This window comes from Drosophila innubila, assembly GCF_004354385.1.
Source record: "Drosophila innubila isolate TH190305 chromosome 3R unlocalized genomic scaffold, UK_Dinn_1.0 2_E_3R, whole genome shotgun sequence".
Taxonomy (NCBI): domain Eukaryota; kingdom Metazoa; phylum Arthropoda; class Insecta; order Diptera; family Drosophilidae; genus Drosophila; species Drosophila innubila.
The window spans coordinates 10,216,189-10,236,377 of NW_022995380.1; the positions used below are offsets into that span (position 1 = coordinate 10,216,189).

General features: G+C 39.7%; 3 protein-coding genes across 4 annotated transcripts; 1 reads left to right on the forward strand and 2 right to left on the reverse strand.

Moving 5' to 3' along the window:
* Positions 1-153: 153 nt before the first annotated feature.
* Positions 154-1,139, reverse strand: LOC117790591 (farnesol dehydrogenase). 2 transcript variants are annotated; one of them, XM_034630074.1, is made up of 3 exons: positions 567-1,139; positions 313-500; positions 154-250 (listed from the first exon to the last, which is right to left on the reverse strand). In XM_034630074.1, exons 1-2 carry the CDS (start codon positions 1,137-1,139, stop codon positions 321-323), a joined length of 753 nt encoding a protein of 250 aa, XP_034485965.1. In that variant the 3' UTR covers positions 154-250; positions 313-320. The 2 variants fall into 2 exon arrangements, with proteins under 2 accessions (XP_034485965.1, XP_034485964.1); XM_034630073.1 differs by lacking the exon at positions 154-250 and having other exon boundaries at positions 267-500.
* Positions 1,140-4,239: 3,100 nt separating this feature from the next.
* LOC117792575 (neuropeptide SIFamide receptor) lies at positions 4,240-16,585 on the reverse strand. Its single transcript, XM_034632771.1, has 5 exons — positions 16,491-16,585; positions 15,643-16,256; positions 9,806-9,905; positions 5,588-6,229; positions 4,240-4,996 (listed from the first exon to the last, which is right to left on the reverse strand). The coding sequence occupies exons 1-5, from the start codon at positions 16,583-16,585 to the stop codon at positions 4,240-4,242; spliced, it is 2,208 nt and encodes a 735-aa protein (XP_034488662.1).
* LOC117789624 (vitelline membrane protein 15a-3) lies at positions 8,883-9,773 on the forward strand. The gene is made up of 3 exons (XM_034628680.1): positions 8,883-9,205; positions 9,274-9,425; positions 9,504-9,773. The coding sequence occupies exons 1-3, from the start codon at positions 9,194-9,196 to the stop codon at positions 9,640-9,642; spliced, it is 303 nt and encodes a 100-aa protein (XP_034484571.1). The 5' UTR covers positions 8,883-9,193; the 3' UTR covers positions 9,643-9,773.
* Positions 16,586-20,189: the final 3,604 nt, after the last annotated feature.

The window sequence follows — 20,189 nt, forward strand, 5'->3', positions numbered from 1 at the left end:
ACATTGATATATCGATTATTGTACATAATGAACGTTTGATTCGATGTGTTATCACATTCATCGATAGTATCGATATTTAATTAAATTTTGATTTCCGTTAATGTTGCTAATAAAACGTCTCCACTTAAATTTATTTATTTATTTATATCCAAAAAGACAAATTTTGTTATTTATTAATGCTTGCACCTGGGCATCTGCGAAAACTACTTATATAATATTTTTCCTAATTTACAATGAATAAAATGTTGACTGGGCAAAGACCAATATTAAAAAATAACAAGATAAACATATTTATTGTATTTTCGAGATGATAAGTAAATCTAGAATCTTTCTCCGACTGGCTTGATGGTCAGCTCGTGAATTTGCACATTGGGCGGTGTCTGAATACAGTAAATTACTGCATCAGCCACATCTTCTGGACGTAACATGGGCATTTTAGATACAACTTCTGGAGACTTTTCATTAAAAATTTCGGTATTAACGACTCCGGGACTGATGCTCTGCAGGTTAAATATCATATTAGTATTTGGGACATGTTTTCGACATAATATATATTATGGACTTACTGTAACTTTGATCATGGTACCCTTGTTAAAGAACTCCTGACGGAGTACTTCAGTTAGCGCAGTAATAGCATGCTTAGATGGTGCATACATATTCAAACTAAAGCCAGGAGCAATGGGAACACTGTGACCAGCTACGCTATTGATAATGACCACATGTCCATCGTTTATCTGGCGTTTCCTCATTGAGAGAAATGCCTCACGTGTGCACCAGGTGACTCCCAAAACATTGGTATTCAGTATATCCTGCAGATCGACACTATTTCCTTTATCTGTTATGTTGATTCGGCGTACAATTCCAGCATTATTGATCAGCACATCTGCACCGCCCAGAGTCTTATCGATCCAGGCAAACGAGTCGATTACCTGTTGCTCAACGCTGACGTCACACTGATGTCCATAAAAACGTGCAGCCTGTTCCGTAGGCAAAGCTGCCTTTAACTCCTCCAGTCGGTCTGCTCGACGTGCCAGGCCCACAACAATCATACCCTTTGCCACCAGATCCTTGCAGCATTCAGCTCCAATACCTGAACTTGCACCAGTAACAACTGCAACGCGATTCTGCCAGCGGTTCATATTACTCAGTTAATAAATTAATTGAAAGCAATTGAATCCAATTTTGTGTTTTCAAGAAACAAAAACACAGCGTCCGCAGCTGAACGAATAAAATCTTAAACTGCAGCTGAAAATGCGCTAAAGATATTGGAACTCGCTGTCTCTGTATGTTCACTTGAAAACAAGACCAGAATCATGTGTAAACATAGGCTTAAGATAACACCACAAAGTACATAAAGTCGATGTTTATATGATCAAGTTACGTGTTCTTCGCAGAAAAAATAAAAAAATTGGTATGTAGAGAAGTAAAAAAATGCCTCACCTTGTGGTAACTTTAAACGACTTTAAACATATTGAAAATGTGTGTTGAATTATTTTCATATAATTATTTATTATATTTTTTCTGCTAATATGCGCGTACTTTGTTGTTGTAGTTGTATTTCATATACATATATATTTATATAAATGTATTCTTAAGATATATGTACTTGTTATGTATGGTATGTAGATTGTATAACTGAATAACTCATTGATTTTTGTTTTCTATATCTTGATCGCACACAATAATATTGAACAAAAACTGTTTTATTTTTTTAGTTTAACTAGTATTTTTTCTTCATCTTAATTTGAGTTTTAAAACTTAAAGTTCAATTCGTTTATTTGATAAATATTACTTATATTTTCTCCAATCATCTAGTTTACCGACTGTTTTTGATTTTGTGTTTTAGAAAGCGAGTTGTGAGGTTTTGAAAAGATAATGTATTTGTATTTATGTAATACTACTATGTACTTATATATTCGGCTCTCAATAATAATAATAAGCATACATATGTATTTCATAAATATTCTTAGTTTTTTTTTTCAATTTTTAATAAAATATGGATGTTATTGCATTCGCTGCTTTTGTTAATACATCTATGTATATCATATATCCATATATAAGTATTATATATTTTATATATTGTTGATATTACTTGTTGTAGTTGTCGTTTCTTGTTGTTGTTGTTGTTGTAGCTACGCACTAGACGCTGGGGGTTTGTTGATGTCCTATTTGCACACTTGATACGAATAATTAGACCCGGGATTATTGAAGCTTTAAAAAGCCAACTTGAGACAGTATTGCTACTTGAACTCAAATATATGTATACATATATGCTTGTATATATTGTTTAAACTAAATAGTTGTTGCATTGTAGCGTGCAGCGCCTAATGCCATATGTTTATAAGTATGTTTAAACTATGCTCTTTACGAGTAACTTGATATATTGTAATTTCCTTTGTATACATATAAATGTTGTTGTTACATTTATTACTTGACATTTATAAAATTTTGGCTAACAATAGAATTGCATAGTTGTTGTCATGATTGATGAATGTACTCGTACATTTTATACTTGTAAATCCATAGTTACTCATATCTCTTTATCTATAAGTTGCTTATTCCTTAGTCATATTTATTAAAATTGTTGTTATCTTTTAGAGTTGCTTGGTGTTTGTAACTTAACGAATTATTTTCGATTATTATTGTATTTCTTGTTTATTAGTGATACGTTTACTTAGTGCGAATGCTCGGACAGCTTCTTTTCCCTAACTTTCTATCGCTCTTACCACATCGTTTAGTAGTTCCTTTGTCTGTAGTATTTATACCCAAAAAAAAAAGTTTCTGACCCCTTCACCCGTCACCCGTAAGCATTTCCATGGTCTACTGTTACTGCTTTGTGCGCTCAATAATGTTTTCCATTCCCATTAAAATCATTCATTATTTTTGTAGTTAATTAATATCTCTATAAACCATGCAAAATTCCTTCTCACCTGCCCTCTATATTCGTATTGTGTAATCCTTTCGATACTTCGGAATTCGTTTTGTTACGTTTCTCTGTGTAAAACTCTAATAAAATTGATTATTGTTGTTGGATAGATGCATACAGACGAGTGTATTACATATATTGCTTATTCCAAAATCAATACAAATATATATATGTATATATAAATTGTAAGAATTTTCATACAAAAATTTTTAGTAGGTACGTTACTTTAGACCTCGGTGTTTCTCAAATATTTTTACTTTGATACTGGACATTCCTGCGCGTTTTTTACGCGTTTCACTCTCGCTTTTTTTTTATTTGTTGTTGCTCCTGTTGTTGTTGTTGTTGTAGAAAATGTTTAGCTTAGCCCATTGATAGGGCATGTTGCTGGTAAAAAACTGCACTCATATCATCCGCTCAACACTCAAGTTATAAGTTCAAAGCAAGCTGAGTTTCCATATAGCAAATTTACGAGTACAAACAATCTTAAAACTGCGTAAAGTTAAGTGCGAAGATTAGTTTTAGTTGTTGTAGGTATGTGGGAGAGTATGTGTGTGTCAGTATGGTTGTGTGTGTGTGTGTGCGTGTGGGGTTGTGTACATAGAACTATTGGAACACGTATAAAACATCTAATAACTATGTTATACATATTATGTGCGATGCGTGTAATGGTGTGTGTGTGTGTGTGTGCGCTTATCTAAGCCATCTCAGTTATGTATATTAACTAGTCCCGCCCTTTCGGTTAACAAATTGGTCCAACCCCCGACGGATATGCGAAACGTTCAAGCCAAGCTCTTAAGTTTCAGCATTGCCGACTTCTATCACAGAAGTCCCTCTCCCCATTCCGCTCTCCCCACTTCCCACTTACCATTCCCCACTACCCTCTTCCTCTCCCTGTCCCTTGTAAGATTCTAACTGTTAAGATCTATCCTATACAAGATTTGGTGTTGATAGTTTGTTTATACCAAGGCTGCAAACTGGCAAAATTTTGAAGAAAGTTTGTTTCGATGGTTCGAAACAAAGATCAAGATTTTTGGTTCCAGCCTTGGGATAATTTTATGAAAAATTGTTTTGTTATGTTTTTACGATCTCCATTGTCTTCCAATTTTACTCCAAAATTTAAATTCAATTGAAAAATCTATCTTAAGCTGAATAACAAAATTATAATAATTAAATTATAGATATATAAATATTTTGAAATTTATGTAAATATTCATTTTCCAAACCGAGCTGATTTGCAGCCTTTGGTTATAGGAGTGTATATGTAATTCGATTATATACTTAGTTACGTTATTCGTTAAAACTTTTCGCTTTATCTACTCGTAGAGCTCAACATTGCGGCGGGGCGAGGAGGTTCCATAGCTGAGCTGCGAGTCGGTTTTCTTCAGTATGGACACATGATGTGTGGGGGCATCGTTGGAGCGATTGGTCTTCAGCGAGTCCTGTTTGTGGAGCAGGCCACGTCGCTGATCGGCAAACGAGATAACCGAGTCCTGCTTGACGAGCTGATGGCGTCGCGGTTCTGGTCGCTGATCCACAAAGGAAATTACCGAATCCTGTTTAACAAACTTCTGTCGCTTATCAACAAGGGATGGGGGCGTGGCTGCCGCGGGCAGTGCTCCAGGTCGCCGTGATTCAATGGAGATGGTATCCTGCTGTGTGGCCGTGGAGTCAACTGAACGGTCCTGGGCGCTCAGTGCAGCCACCCTGCGGGCCTCCATGTAGGAAACAATCGAGTCCTGTTTGGACAGTGAGACCTTGCTGCCATTACTATCCTGTTGACAGAGCAGACGACGTGTGCCGGAGGCGTCACTGCACGAGCTCTCCTGCTTGATGAGAAACTGGCGAGAGCCATGAGAGTCCTGCTTAAGAAGCATCTGCTGGGAGAGATTGCTATCCTGTTTCATCATCAGATTGTGTCGACGCAACGAATTGTGCTCGTAGATGTAGGAGACGGCGTTGGTCTTGCGCAATCCTGGACTGCTGGGACTCTTCCGTGAGCTGCTGGGATGATAGTGCGAGGATTTGCGAGTGCTCGTGGTCGAGGAAGCAATGGCCACATTGTCGTAGTACCTGCAGAAGGTAGGAGAGAGAGAGTATATTTTAATAATGTTGTAAATCAATAAATATTTAATGATGATGAGAATTACAACTGCAAAAAAAAGAAAAGTTTTTATACCCTTGCAGAACGTTGAATTTAATTTTTGATCGTTCCTATGACAGAAACATAAAGGATATATTATTCCGCTTTTTGCAAAATTTGTTCAATCCAGAATACTATTATTATTATAAGAGTTATTATTATTATTACACATTTTGTTATCAAATTTTAATACCATCTGCAAGCCTTAAATAATAAAAGTGTAAGAAAATAATGGAAATAAATATATACTGGTATTCAAAGCTATTTTTTTTTTTTTTAAATATAATCAACTAAAATTGAATCGATTCAAAATACCATATTAAACAATAAATTTTAACTTAATAGTAGCAATCGTATTTGGTGATATTTTAATATTTGACCATGTACATTGCACATACTTTAAATGTCAATTTCTGAAAAATCTTCACTAAATAAAACAAATTTTTATTTAAAAATTAGTTACTCTTCGCAGTTTTTTTAATGATATTTAGAAATCCACTTGCTCTTCATATATTACCCACCTGAGACGTCCACAGCAACTGCGAGATTTGATGATGGCTGCAAAGCCGCGTCTATATTTTTTGTTGACCGAGTAGAGAATGGGATTAATGCAGCTGTTGGAGGATCCCAGCCATTGGGCCACTGGCATCACCTTCTTCAGTATCTCGAACTCCTCCTGCGATATGTCCGATCCAAATTTAATGCGGGCAAAGATCACATAGAGCGGCAACCAGGAAAGAACAAACAAAATGACGACGGCCACAAGCATTTTGATAACCTTAACCTTGCTCTTCTGCTGCATGCGATCCATCTGTGCATCCTTGGACATCTCGCCAGGTATGCTACGTGTGGAGACCTTAATCCAGATGAGGACATAGCACAACGTTATCAGGGACATGGGCAACAGATAACAGGCCACCAAATTGGCCAACAGAAAGTACAGATTGCCATCGGTACCAGGTGGCCAGACTTCCTGGCACAAATACTGTGGCTGCGTATAGGTGGAGACGAGGGCATCGGAGAATACCTCCTCGGCGGGCACCAAATCGAAGAATAGAAGCCAAGGTATGGTGGTTACCAGAGCGATTACCCATATGCCGATAATCATGATGCGGGCACGTCGCTTTGTCATCTGCTTCAATGGCCACCAGATGGCAATGAACCTGCAAGAAGTGCCAACAAAGAATTTTTAACAGCTGCTGCGACGACGCCTCGTCAAGGATAATGGCAATCATCAGGCGATGCCACTGCGATGAGACGATGAGACGATGACGACACCGTTTCTCTTTTAGCAGGAGTCAGGCATGCAAATATCTTAGCTGATTAATTCGCACACACAGGATGCCTGGCATCCTTAAGCCTTTCACTGCTGACTTGTCACTTTCCAATCTCCAGTCTATTGAACCCCAAACTCAACTCAACTCGACTCAACTCAACACGTGGCCGTATCATCGTCTGTTTTTTTGGGATGCAGCTCGTGTTTTTTATTTTGCCTGCCATAATGAACTGTAATTTGAATAAGACCAGCACTCAACAGCAGAGGCTTCGCCTCTTTTCATTTAGCTTAGTGCTAGTATCACTTATTATGGCAACCTCCCGCCAACTTTCAATAGGAATTGTCGGCCAACAAACGGAGCCAACCTCAAAGCAAGACAAGTATCGGTCTGAGCCAGTCCAAGACCAAATAATTACGGTGCAACTGGCAATGGCTCAGACTCTGTCTCTGCCTCTGTCTCTGTCTCCTAGTCTGCCTGGGATCCTCATTGTATTTTTCGGCTACTTTGTGTCTTCTGTGTGGCAAACGTTTTGCTGATAACACAAGGGTAATTCCATTACGGTCAACCACAACTTTTCAAAACAGACACTGAGAGCCAAAGCCAATATTAAATTGTCATAATGTTTATTTATAGACCAACAACTGACTATAGCATTGCATTGCATTAGCATAATTTGTCCGTGGGATTCAGATAATTTTCCCATAGTGGGCAGTCATATTTTATACGCGTCTTTAATTAAGTTTTGGCCAAACAATACGTGGCCAAGGAGTAGACTGGCGACTGGCGACTGGCTAAAAATTGGCTGATGACGTTGGCTAGAGTTATGGCCAACGGAAGCAGACATACATATAATAAGGCACTTAGACGCAAGCTTAAACAAAGTTCTGCAAATTTTACCCCAGCCACGCATTAAGATCAAGTAATTTCCATAAAGAAATAACAAATTTAATAATTGGCCATTCAATGCCTGTACTGAAATATTTTATGGCACAAAAAGAGAGCAACACAAAAAGGACGAAATATGTGGAGGTTACTTATACGCACTGTTGACATTTGGGCAACTTGCAAAGATAGAAATTCCGAGTTGCTGTCGCCAACAGAAAACAGAAAACGAAGACACAAAAGCCGCATAGTCATTGGCATAAAAGCACAAGTAAGTGTGCCCACACATACATATAAAAAAGATACAAATACAAAAGATACAGTATATCTATGATTTATATATGGAAGCTAGGATAATACGAAGCAGAGTGGGAGGAATGATTGTGGGCTCCCTTAGAGATGCGTATCCATAAAACTAACGACTCTAATTAAATGTCATTGGTTAAGCAAGTGATAAGCAAGGGCTTTGAAGGCTATGATGGCAATGTGTACCCACTCTTAAATCCACAACATTGCGAGCAGAATTCAGATTTAAGTTTCAGCTTACAGATAATAAATCTTAAATTTCGATTCAAGTTTACGAGTGGCTCGTAAAATACAATGAGATACAAAACAAAACCGGAGACAGAAGCTGGACATGGATATGATTCTGTGTGTGTGTGTGTGTGTGTGGGTTTGACGCTTTTGGCCGCAGGACAAGTTAATTTGCTTTCTTTAATGCGGGTGACCAAATGATCAAATAATAGAGTGTTCAACTTCTGATGGTTCTGCTACTTTTGCTCCTTTTGCTTATTTTACTTAATATTTTGGCAAAGATCAGTAGTTTTTTTTTTTAATTAAATTCTCTTCTCTGGTAATGTTCGCTTTTTGATTTCTGTGATACTTTATTAATTTTCAATTAAAATATCTTTATCTAAAAACAATAAATTATTAACCTGAGTTTTACCATGATATATTTTCAATTCGGCTACGTTGTGATTTAAATAATTTGAATAAGGTACAAAAATTATTAATTACTATTAATCTAATTCATTTCTCGATGAGAAATTCGAGTCATATTAAATCTATCTAACGTCTATGCTGCTCCTCCTCTTGCTGCTCCTGCTCCTCCTCTTTTTGCTGCTCCTGCCTCTCTCTACTAATGCTCCTGTCTTAGCCAATGCTCCTCCTCGACTGCTCCTGCTCCTTCTCCTTCTCCTTCTACTTCTCGTGCTGCTGTTGTCGCCAATGGCGCTGAATAATGACACGAGAACAGCAGCAACCTCTGGGCGACTGCCTGTGAAGCTGTCTCTATGAAATTGATATAAATGAAAGTGCACATAAAGCGGCGTCTCTTATTATCCATGATGTTGTTGTCGTCCTGCTGTGGTTTGCCTTTGGCTTTGTAGCCACACGTCAGAATGTTGTCAAATCGTTTTACTACCACTTGATAAATCAACTGTCCGCAGGATTTCTGACTTTATGAGCCTGTCAAAGCGAATGCTTTTGTCGTCTTTCATTTTTATGGAGCAGGAAACACAAGGCGAGCACTTCACATAGCTTGGAATACGAATGTTGTAGCACGTCAAGGCGAAAACAAATAACAACAAACAATGTCTACAAAATATTTTATATTCTATTCCAAAGCAATTGAAAAAAATCATATATAAAAAAAAAAAAATTGATTATCACAAACGCGTTATGCCAAATACGGACAAGGCGAGCTCTGAACTTGATCTTGAGACGACCGACACAGCGACACAGCGACACAGCGACTCAGAGAGTGTGTTACCAGTTTTCCTAGCCGGCTTGCATTGAGCTTTGACGGCGTTCACTTTTCAATTAGCCAACTGCATCCAGCGGTCAGCCAGTTTTCGTAAGCTCCTATAAAAGCCACACTCGATGTGGCATTTGACAACAGTTGCAAATCATTTGCCCAGCCTAAACAAACAGTCAAGTCACAAATCCGCCTAAAACCAAACTACCAAAATGTTCAAAGTTGTGAGTATTTAATAAGTAAACTGTGTTTTTTGAATTCCTCCTTTTATTTATGTGTTTGTTTTTTCAAGCTGTTTGTGCTCGCTGCCTTTGCCGCTGCTCAGGCTTATGCCTATCCCGGCGTGGTGGCCGTTGCTCCGCTGGTGCACACACCCGTAGTGCATGCACATCCTGCCGTGGTGCACACACCAATCATCCATCATGGCGCCCACTCGGTGCACTCGTAAGTGATGTCTTGACTTAGCTGCAAGTGATTACACCTTCATTTCGGTATAATTATTATTGTTATTATTGTTTTCAGTCATGTCGTTCATCATCCCGCTGCCGTTAAGGTGGTGCATCCTGTCATTGCCAAGCCTGTGGTGGTGCATGCTGTGAAACCAATAGTGCCATTGGTGCCAGTGCATCATGCTGCTCCCGCCGTTGTCGTGCATCATTAGAAGCTGCCGCTGCTTCCTTATCCCAATCCCAAGTTAACCTGCTAATCCTCACACTTAATCCCAAATCCCAATCCCAATCCCACACCCAATCTCAATCCAATGCCACAATAAAAGTTCATAGCCACGTAAAATACAAAAACTGTTATCATTTTTGGTCACTTACCTGTCTAGTGATACCGCAATTAAACTGTAAACCGATGCCGCCACCGAGACACCCTGTATATAGGGCACAAACTTGCACATCAGCCAGCCAAGCATCCAAGCTGTGTGAAAAGGAAGATAGACAAGGAGAGAGAGCGAGTTAGAGCGGGGTAAGCGTTTGGCAAATAGTGTACATAAACAATGGGGGGGAAAAAAAAAAGAAAATTATGCTGAGTAACTTTCGGTCATGTCTCGTCTTCTAGTCTTCTGCCATGTTTGCGGTCGCTCCTGGTTAACGTTCAATGATTTCTTTTCTTCTCTGTCCACCACGTCCATGTCGCCAACGTCGCCGGCGTTGTTTGCTGACTGAGATTTATGTGCTGCATATCATTCATAATTTGGTGACAAGTCTCAGATTGCGAGCAGCATCGCAGCAAGCCAAACAACCCAGCCAGGCATTGTTTGCTGGCCAAGTTAATTTGTATTCCCTTTATTCTATTTGATGAAAGATGGAAGACACGATTCGCTCTAGCCATGTCTACACTTTCCAGCTTATGAATTTATGCCAGCAGCCAAAATAACTAACTCAGACACAAAAGGCTCTAAAACACACATGGCAATAAGGGGGGGCGTGGTGGCTGCCCCCTTTCAACTTTTCTTTCTTTTTTTTTGGGACGCACGTCGCGCTAAAAGTTTGCCAAGGTTGATGACAGTGAAACTGAATTTTCGTCATGACATATCGAATGGCAATTAAAAGGTACTAATAATAATGGCCACACATCATTAGCAACGTGTCGAGTTCATTGTACGTTGCACAGGAGACGAGTCCATTTCTCCAACGAGCAGACAGAGACAGAAATAGATAAAAAGAGAGAGAGAGAGCATCCTGTGTTGCTAATTTCCTGTCTCGTTCGCATGTCTTATCTGCGATTTGTTGTCGCTTTTTATTATGCATACGCACCGTGAAACGAAGGGGGCCAATAAAAGCCAAATTTAATAGGATTTGGCACATAAAAATATAAATATTATTTGTACGCTTTGTGTGCAGACCAGAACCTTATTTTCGACCCAGGAGCAACATACTCATAGCCACAAGAGGCGAATGGACATGAAAATCACATGAGCACAGCATATAGGACAGCACATTTAACAGACATGGACAGCAGCTTAAATAGATTTCTATTTTGTGGGTCGTTATCATTTCATATTTTCATTTTTCTGTTTTGTTTTTTTTTTTTTTGAATTGCTGGCGGCCAACCTGCAAGTGCAACAGACTGAAAATCGAATAAAATAGTCGAGGCTATTAATAATTTTTGGCTACTTATGTTCATCTGATGTTGATAACTTTGATATATCGATGTTAAAACTTTTTGTGGTCAGCTTAAAACTTTCGACTTAAACATTTTCATATAAAGAAAATAAAAAGAAAGAAATAAGAAGTTTGTACCAATCAAATTGAGCCAATTGACTAGATAAGCCCGAAAGAGTGTCAGTTCAAATTAATCAAATTATACGAGTGTGAGTACTCAGTGGGTCTCTGCTGGGAAATGTCAGACAATCTTAAAAATGTACAAAAAACTGAGAGCACAACAGTTGAAATTGAAATGAAAATTTGTCCAGCATTTGCAGCAATAAATTTTCATTTACTCGCTTCCATTAAGTTTGACGAAGCGCAATATTGATAGAGCACTGCTGATAATTCCAATCGATATTTTCAGCTTATCAACGCAGCCTTCAGAATTCTTGGTGCCCTTCAACCCGCCACAACAAAATGTCAAAGAGCTAAGCCCAAGCCTTTTTTTCTAAGCCTCTGACTTGGCGAGAACTTTTGTCGCCTTGTAGGCCAAGTTTGCATGGGGATTTGCGTTTTGCGATTTGCGATTTGCATTGTTTCCACGACATGGAGTTGGGTCTTCGACAGCCTCTGGCAACTGGCAACTGGCAACTGGCACATAAATTTAATGAAATAATCGGGCGTAACAAATGCGATGTCGTTGTCGTTGCTTGGATGAGGGTTCGATTGAAATGGATGGGATAAATGGGAAAGGGCATAACACTTATGGAAAATGCGTTATTGTTATGATTATCACTTTGGCGTCACGTCCTGCGGTGGCGACTACGTTCACTGGCTGCTGCTAAATTGAATAGCACAACGCAAGACATGGCTAAGATCCTGGACCAATCAGGCGCTTTTAGCTTCAGAATTGCTTGTGGTTAGTGGTTCGTGGTTCGTAGATTGTGGATTGTGGGTGGCTTGGCAGTCAGCCGGCGGCACGTAGCAACTAAATTAAAATACAATCAGCAAATGGGCAAGTGAAGAAAAATGACTTCATCAACAGCAGTCGAAGCATCGCACAACAATACAGCAGCCGGAATAGTCGCATTGGGAATAATGTCGCGTTACGCATACGCCGCGTGTGCCTGCTGAATAAATCACAAGCGTTGCGTTTAATGAAGAAACCGGCATGAGCATGACTTTAAAGCAAACGTGAGACGATTTCACAAAATGCAAATGCAGTCAAAGATTGTAATGATTACAATTTGCCATTGATAGGAGAGAGCACAACAAATGCTTCAAGAAATGAAGGTGGGCGGGTGTAAATGCTAAATGCTAAATGCCATAGAAATCCAATTAGAAAATGCCGCGCCATGTTGGAAAAGGACATGTAATGCCGTCTCAAGGTGGCATCGTTTGCCTCTGGCCTGTGAAATCAATTCATTTCGCATTTTATTGGTTTTCCAAACACACATAAATATAAACGCTGAAGTTGCAGTCGAGGTACAAACACTCACACTCACACCAACACAACCACAACCACAGGCCCAGCCCAGGTAAAACATACACACACACACACACACACACATACAAACACTCATACACTCACCTATACACCTATAGGTACTGGCGTTGTCTGTGCGTGTGTAACCCTGACTATTAGGTTGTCGAGCAAAATATTTAGGTCAATTCATCCAGCCGCAAAGAGAAAGAGCCTTGAATGCAAACAACCTTCCATTGCAATTCTGAGGCTGAAGGTGTGCGCTTAGATAATGACACTCCTAACAGCTCCTCCGATTGTTACCAACTGTGACCAACAACAACATGAGCACGAACACACACACACACACACACAGTCAATAAAGCGAATGCCTTTTCACCGTTCAATGTAAATGCCTTTGGGGATTTTCACCAGTTCCTTCAGTGAAATTTCTTTATTTTGTTCCTTTTTGCTTGCTTTTGGGGTGTCCACATGGCATACAAGTCAAAATGCCAGCATTCAATAAATGGGCGGCCCAGGGCTGTTGCGATTTATTATTGTTGTTGTTGTTGGTAGTCTGCCGCTTTGCGCCTATACAATGAAAGAGGTAAGAAGTACGGGTATATGCAGCTGCGTCTGCTTTTGCTTTTGCTTCTGTGTCTCGGTCCGAGTCCAATTCCGAGTCCGAGTCTGGGCCAATATATGGCGAAATGCCACCCACAGAGTGACCCACTAAATTCTGGCCGACCCGCAGCACCCTGCGCCTATGCTGAATTTGTGAAATTAGGTCAGTTCTGTGTCGATGATCCTTCAGGCCACCCTACCATAAGCAACAACTACTTTGCCCATCGCCCATGGGTAGAGAGAGAGAGAGAGAGCAGCGCAGAGACAGCGCGAATGCGCACTGATACACACACATACACAGAGACACTCAACACACTCAAACACACTCACACACTCACTCAATGCAGTCAACTCATTCACTTTTTCGTTGGGCTTTTGCCATTCGGTTTTTGCCATTCGGTTCATTTCGTTTACTACGAGGCAGAGCTCATACCTTTATATATTCGTACTTCAATAACCCCAACCCTACAATCGACCTCAACCCCTCAACCCCTCAACCCCTTAACCCTACCCCCTCGGTGTTTGTCTTGCAGTTTAGTGTGTCTTGTGTTTGGCCGTGTTTCGTCTAGCAACAAGAATACGAGTATTTTCTAAGGCAGCGAGCGCATTTAATTGGCAAACGTTGGCGCCAGCTGCGAGCCTAAATTGCGGCCAGGTGAATTGATGTTGGCCTGACTGGAACTATATATTTGCCGTAGACGAAGTCTATATGTTAGCTTTGGCTGCCCTGACATGTCATGCATTGCAATCAGCCGTTTGATTTCTGAAGGATTTTGATCATTTTTTCATGTCGACGGCGACGATTTGCATGCAATTTCTCAGATTCAGCTCGGAGACAGTCGATTTACTAAGCAAGTTGACAGTTGAGTTCTAAACACACACAAACACACACACACACACACACATACTCAGCTATATGTATTTAAAGGTGGCAAGACAGATACAAGGCAAAAGGCAAAGTAAATTTATTAAAATTAAACCCTTACAATTATGCGTAGCCTCGTTTATTGGGGTCAAAACTTAAGTGGCCTGTGGCTTGTCGTCGAGATTTCTAAAGTGCTTTTAATTAAATACAATATATTAGACAACGTATTTAAATTGTAATAGTGACAGCTATTAAATCAGAAACTATCAACTACTCAGATGTAGTTTCAAGAAGTATATATACTATTTGTTAGCACCATTAAAAATATAAAAAAAGCAAAGGATTTAATAAATTAAAACTTCAAACTGTCATAACTCTGTCAAAATTTGTCAACTACTTTTTCCTTGACATTTTTTCAAAAACTTTAAACTGCTATACCTTTGTCAACTTTATCATAATGTTGTCTAAATTGGAAAATTAATTTTTTTTTTCATCACTGTACATTAAAATCTTCTAATTTATGCAATAAATTAAGTAAATAATTATATTATATTTAAATTTCTATAAGTCCCTTAAGTTTACTTAATTGTTGACATTCTGAATGAAATTTTCGTCACGACATGCACTGTGAGAAACAGCCTTGCAATGACACCATAAACTCCCAAAGGAGTTGTTATTATAATTTACTGAACATTTTAACTGATTGAACTAAATTTTCCCTGAAGTCTAATAAATAATGCCTAAGCATTGTAATTTATTAAATAAATCTGAAATGAAGCGCAACAAAAAGATTTGACATCAAAACGAACAGAGAAATTAAAAGGAAAGCAAAAGATAGATTTCTTCAAGTAATTAACCAAAATATTTTCTGCAGCTTGATTTAGAATTAATTATGCTGAGAGTTCTATGTCTTTGACACTCTAATCTGGGTAATTGCAAACATATCGATTAGATAATAATTGTTTTCATGGAAAGCTCAATAAAAAGCATAAATTTATTATAGGCACGTTGAACTGTAAATGACATGCAACATGGTCAGGTTACAGTCAGATAACTTGGAAACGGATACGGTTAGATGAGCTCATCCGTGTCGGACTTACATCCTGCTGTACCTCCCCCGGTCGCATATCATTTACAAGGTTATAAAAACTGATGGGAATTGCATAAGAATAAGAGAATTTAAATGGCGTGTGTTGGGAAAGTAGCATTTTTTTTTTTGGCTGTGAGCCATAAAACTGATGATACGATATAATATCAGACATTTAGTTAATTTCAGCATAGCCACGCTAGAACTTGTACTCGCTCGTGTATATAAATGTACGTGCATTTGTTCGAGTATACGTATTTATGCTGCCATTAGCATTAAGCTTTATATTCCATGTCGACAAATTGCGCATACGCCGCGTGTCGTTGGCCGACCGTAATCCAAGTCGCGATTAATTGCTGAACATAAATTCAGCAAATATAAGACTCAGTATAAGTAGAAAGAAAGAGGAAAACCAAAGAAGAGAAAACTCTCGCTAATGGCGTTAATGAGCAGTAAATAAATCTAAGAGCAACTATTAAGCAATACAAATGTTAAAGTATTTAAATACAAACCAAGAGTCTACTTACGAACAAATATATTGCCAATGAGCGTCGCGGGCAGACAGAAGACAATCACAAGGATATCGGCAATGGCGAGATTCACGATAAAATAGTTGGTAACGGTTCGCATTCGAGGAGCACGCAGGACGACGGCAATCACAAAACTATTGCCAATAAGTCCGACCAGAAACACCAGAATATAGGCGACACAGAAGGCAATGGACATGGCCAGCGAGTGACGATAGAGTGGATCAAATCCAAAGTCTCCATTGCCATCCAATTGCTCCCAGCGTAGGACGCTATCATTATAGGATTTGGTGGCCGCCACCGAAATGAGGCTCGTTGTGGCCGGCGACATGCTCAAAAGATTGGCATAGTAGGTGGATGAGGTGGCGTCTGGTATGGAGACGCCAGGTAATGCCACTGCCTGCATTGTTGAAACGACAGCCAACTGGGAAGATGTTGCCGTCGTCGTCGCTGCCGCCGCTGACATGCTCGATATCAAGGAGCTGGCGGCAGGCGCCACTGTTGCGGTTGCCGTGGTCAGAACGGCAGCCAAGAGTGTATCCGTAATGGCGCCGTTACTCAATTTAATAGCACTCGATGTGCTCGAGAAGCTGCCACTGTCACTGCCGTTTCCACTGCCATTTCCACTGCCATTTCCACTACCATTTCCACTGTCACTCTCGACATTGTTACTGCCGTTAAAATTCAAGAGATTCTGCAAATCGACGAAATTATGCGTGAAATTATTAGAGCTCTCGACGTCCAACATTGGCCAGGAGCCTCTTGAGTCTGCAGTTGGCGTTGTGTTCCTAGTTGTACCTCCTCCTCCTCCTCCTGCTCCTCTTGTGGTTGCTTGTATTGTTGTTGTCGCTGTTGTTGTTGTTGTTGGTGCCGTCGTCGTCGGCATGTCACCAGCTGTATGACTTCTATGCTTCCTCTTACGCATCCGCCCGTTGACTGCCATCCTGCGACGGAGTCCGACTTCTGACAAATCTCAAGAATTGCTGATGTCGCCTTTGATTAGTGTCTGGTAATCTCTATGGTTCTCTCAATTTATGAGTACTATTATACCAGCTACTGCTGTTCGTTGGCTCGTTCTTAAAAAAAGTCTATAAAATTGGCTACACTTGACATGCTTAAAGTTATTTGAGTTCCAGTTGGAGTTGAATTTGAGTTTGTAGTTGGGGTTTGTGGATATGTAGATATTTTCGTGGCTATTTCGTATTAAGCAACATTCAATTAACTTTGGCACAACAAAGTGTGTCTGTGTGTGTGTAAGTCTGTGTGTGTGTGTGTGAGTTAAACGCTCCCCAAGGTTGCATATATGCATTTTTGCACAAATATATGTGTTTGTTACCATTGTCGGCAACTCGTTTATACCGTTGTTTCGTTGTTCGGTTGTTCGGTTGTTCGTCAGCTCGGTTTGAGTTTGAGTTCGACGTTGCCTTGGGATGGGCATTATGAAAACTCTGCTCGACCCCAAGGACTTATGTGCATATTCTAGATAAGGCCAAATGTTGACTGCTCTGGACTGCACATGGTTGGCGGTAGCATTGAACGCGCCCAAAACCAACAGCAACAACTGCAACAGCAGCAACAGCAACAACTGCAACAACCAGCGAAAAAGAGGCTGAGATGCCAAAGTCAAAAAAAAAATACAAGTGAAGCTGTAGCTCTGCTCAGGGACAGGGACACGGACACGGACACGGACATGGCCAACATTCACACATGCGCAGCACGTGCATTATTAACTAATTGAAATGTCATTATTCTTATTACTGTTTTTGTTGTTGTTGTTATTGTGTTCGTTCCTTTTTTCTGGCTGGGCACAAAACGCAGCTTGCACTTTGACCTCAAAAGAATGACATGAAACGAGCGAGAAATCGAACAATCGAACTCAATGGCCAAAATAAAATTCCATTAAGCACAACTGCCAAAAACACGAAACATTTTGACTTCAGCATTGACAAACTGAATTGCTAAAAAGCAGCAGCTTTTTTTTTCTTATTTCTTACTTGTTATTATTATTTGTGCTTCAATTGGAGTGCCAACTGTTGGCCCCATCAGACAAACTGACGACAAAAGCACCATTAACTGAATTCAAGAATCCAGAATCGAGAATTGAGAATGGAAAGTGAAAGCACTTGAGAGAGAGAGAGAGAGAGAACTAAGCGTGAAAGTGCTTCAAATTTAATTGTGCTTACATGCTGTGCGGTTTTAGTACTCGCATCCGCTCATTGCCTCAATGCCTCAAAAGACAAACAAATAAGACAACCACAACAACAAGCACAAGAACAACCACAGCAGAACTGTTCACAAATTGTTGTCAGGCAATGAGGCCAAGATATACTAATTAAGTTTCTTGGGTCATTTGGGTTAAAAGCGCATAACGTCAAGTGTTGACTGCAACTTTAACCTAAACGCAGCAACTTAACACTACTCCCACACACACCTACACACACACACACACCAACACACACAGACTCCCACATAGACACACACAATCACAATTTAGACACTACGCGTACTCGTTTCCGTATTTTGTTGGTCACCTTATTGGGTGTTGCCTGTGCCCGCGTTTTTGACCGCGTTGTTAACGGTTTCGTGTCTAACGGAACACTGCTGCAAATGCTGCACGGCCAGCACAATTTTGTGATTCTCAGGCTATCTGGCACGATAACACAAAGCCGAACCGAGTCGAATCCGGTCGTGTTGCCTGCAACGTTGACACGACGACTGAATGTAGGTCCCTGTTGCCAAACCGCGCCCGTCCCTTATTTGCCAGCACTTTCACAGGCAGCGACAGCGACAGCGGCTTCGTATCCGCTCAAACGCGTTTGAGCTAGGCGAGAGTGGTTTATGGATATATGGGTGTGGGATATGGGATGTGGGTGTATGTGTATGTGTGTGTGAGTGTGTGTGTGTGTGTAGGATGTGGGATGTGGCAGAGTGAAAGCAAGCGCGCCTCGTTCACTCGTCCTTGTCGCCTGTATACACTCAGAAAAATATACCATCCTAAAACTAGGTAAGACCGACTTAAATTAAAGGAGTTTCGTTCTTAAAATTTTAAGATTGCTGTGTACTTAAAATCTTGAATTAACTATGAATCAATCTTAAATTAAGAATTCTGTCTTCCCATTCCTATGGCAGCTGTTGGAAAAAGTAGTCCGATTTTAACCAAACTTAGTCTGAATATATACGTCCATGGCAAATATATAATCCGTGAGTCTCGTTAAGATACCTCAAGAAACAACTGAGTTATTTGTACTGAACTAGTTTAAGATTTTTATGTACTTAAAATAGTTTTTCAAAATTGAAAGGAAGATAAAAATGAGAACTTTTCGTACTAAAAACAAGTACATTTTGGGATATTTCTTTTTCAATGTCGCACCTTAGAATTCTCAACTGGTTATAGCGACGCAAATATGACGTTAAGCTTGGATCGCTGGTATAATCAGCACCTATTGCTAACCAAGAAAATACACCATTAATAAATTTTGGTATTTTGCTTAATTTTAGTACACATACTAGTGCATGTATTAAGATTAAATTTTATTAATTATGACAATGTTGTTCTTTTCCATTAATGAAGTACATATTGGATTTAGTTCAAGATTTGTGTGTACTTAAAGTAGTATGTTTTCCAATTTTCCAGACTTGAATTATACCCAAAACGTACTTAAAGTATCCCCAAAAAATAAGATTTTTGTTCTCAACTTTAGAAAATCCGAACTTAGCTTTTGAGCTCTGAAATGGCCTGTTCAAGTACTGAAATCTTGATTTTTTTTCTGAGTGTACATTCTCGCCGAGCAATTGGGAATGGCTGTGCTGTGCTTGTACCGTGCTGAACCAACGGCCCTCAAATGCATTGACAGAGTTATGCTACAACCTTTCTTTGTATGTGTCTGTGTGTGGGGAAGGTAAAGGAGGGTTTTTTTTACTTTCATAGGCTCAGCTCATGGCAAAAAACATATAACTTTGTAGGCTCAAAAATTGAAGGACCACTTTTGGCAATACACAAGGTTAAATTGCAAAATGTCAGGGAATGTGGGAGGCCGTGAGATTTGATACGAATATGATGCTGCCCCCTTATCATTTTATTTTACTTGAAACACACACAAAACACAAAACACTTTACTTAACCGAGCATTTGACTGAAGAAAGCCTTTGTAGGTACGACATGGCTCACAATAAAACATGTTGATGTTTTGTTGCTTTGTCATTCCATTCTTCACAAAAATACGTTTATTATGCCATTTGCTTGTTTGCATGTGAGTGTGTATTGTATAATGTGGCGCCCTTTCTATACCAGCATTCAGTGTTGTTGCAGTGCCGCAGGAAACAAAAACAAACGCAACAAGCAACGAGGCGCCCAATTGCTCTTGTCTATCATTGCAGATACACACGGGCGCCCACGGCGTATACGCAATTTCCGTGCTTTTCCGTTATTGTTGCCTGCCTTTATTTTCCCTATTCCCTATTCCCTTTTCTTTATGCTTCTTCGTTTTGCTTTGTTATTGTTTGTGCTGCCAATTGCCGCCACATGTTTACTTAAGACTTTGATGCCT

Bases quoted from the DNA above. Each gene is read 5' to 3' on its own strand.
- LOC117790591 (XM_034630074.1), bottom strand. From the start codon at position 1,139: ATGAACCGCTGGCAGAATCGCGTTGCAGTTGTTACTGGTGCAAGTTCA. The intron at 501-566 runs GTAAGTCCATAA...TTTAACCTGCAG, and splicing joins GTACCATGATCAAAGTTACA to AGCATCAGTCCCGGAGTCGT.
- LOC117789624 (XM_034628680.1), top strand. The intron at 9,426-9,503 runs GTAAGTGATGTC...TATTGTTTTCAG, and splicing joins GGCGCCCACTCGGTGCACTC to TCATGTCGTTCATCATCCCG.
- LOC117792575 (XM_034632771.1), bottom strand. From the start codon at position 16,585: ATGGCAGTCAACGGGCGGATGCGTAAGAGGAAGCATAGAAGTCATACA. The intron at 9,906-15,642 runs GTAAGTAGACTC...CTTTTCACACAG, and splicing joins CATTGGCAATATATTTGTTC to CTTGGATGCTTGGCTGGCTG. The intron at 6,230-9,805 runs GTAAGTGACCAA...CACTTCTTGCAG, and splicing joins ATTGCGGTATCACTAGACAG to GTTCATTGCCATCTGGTGGC.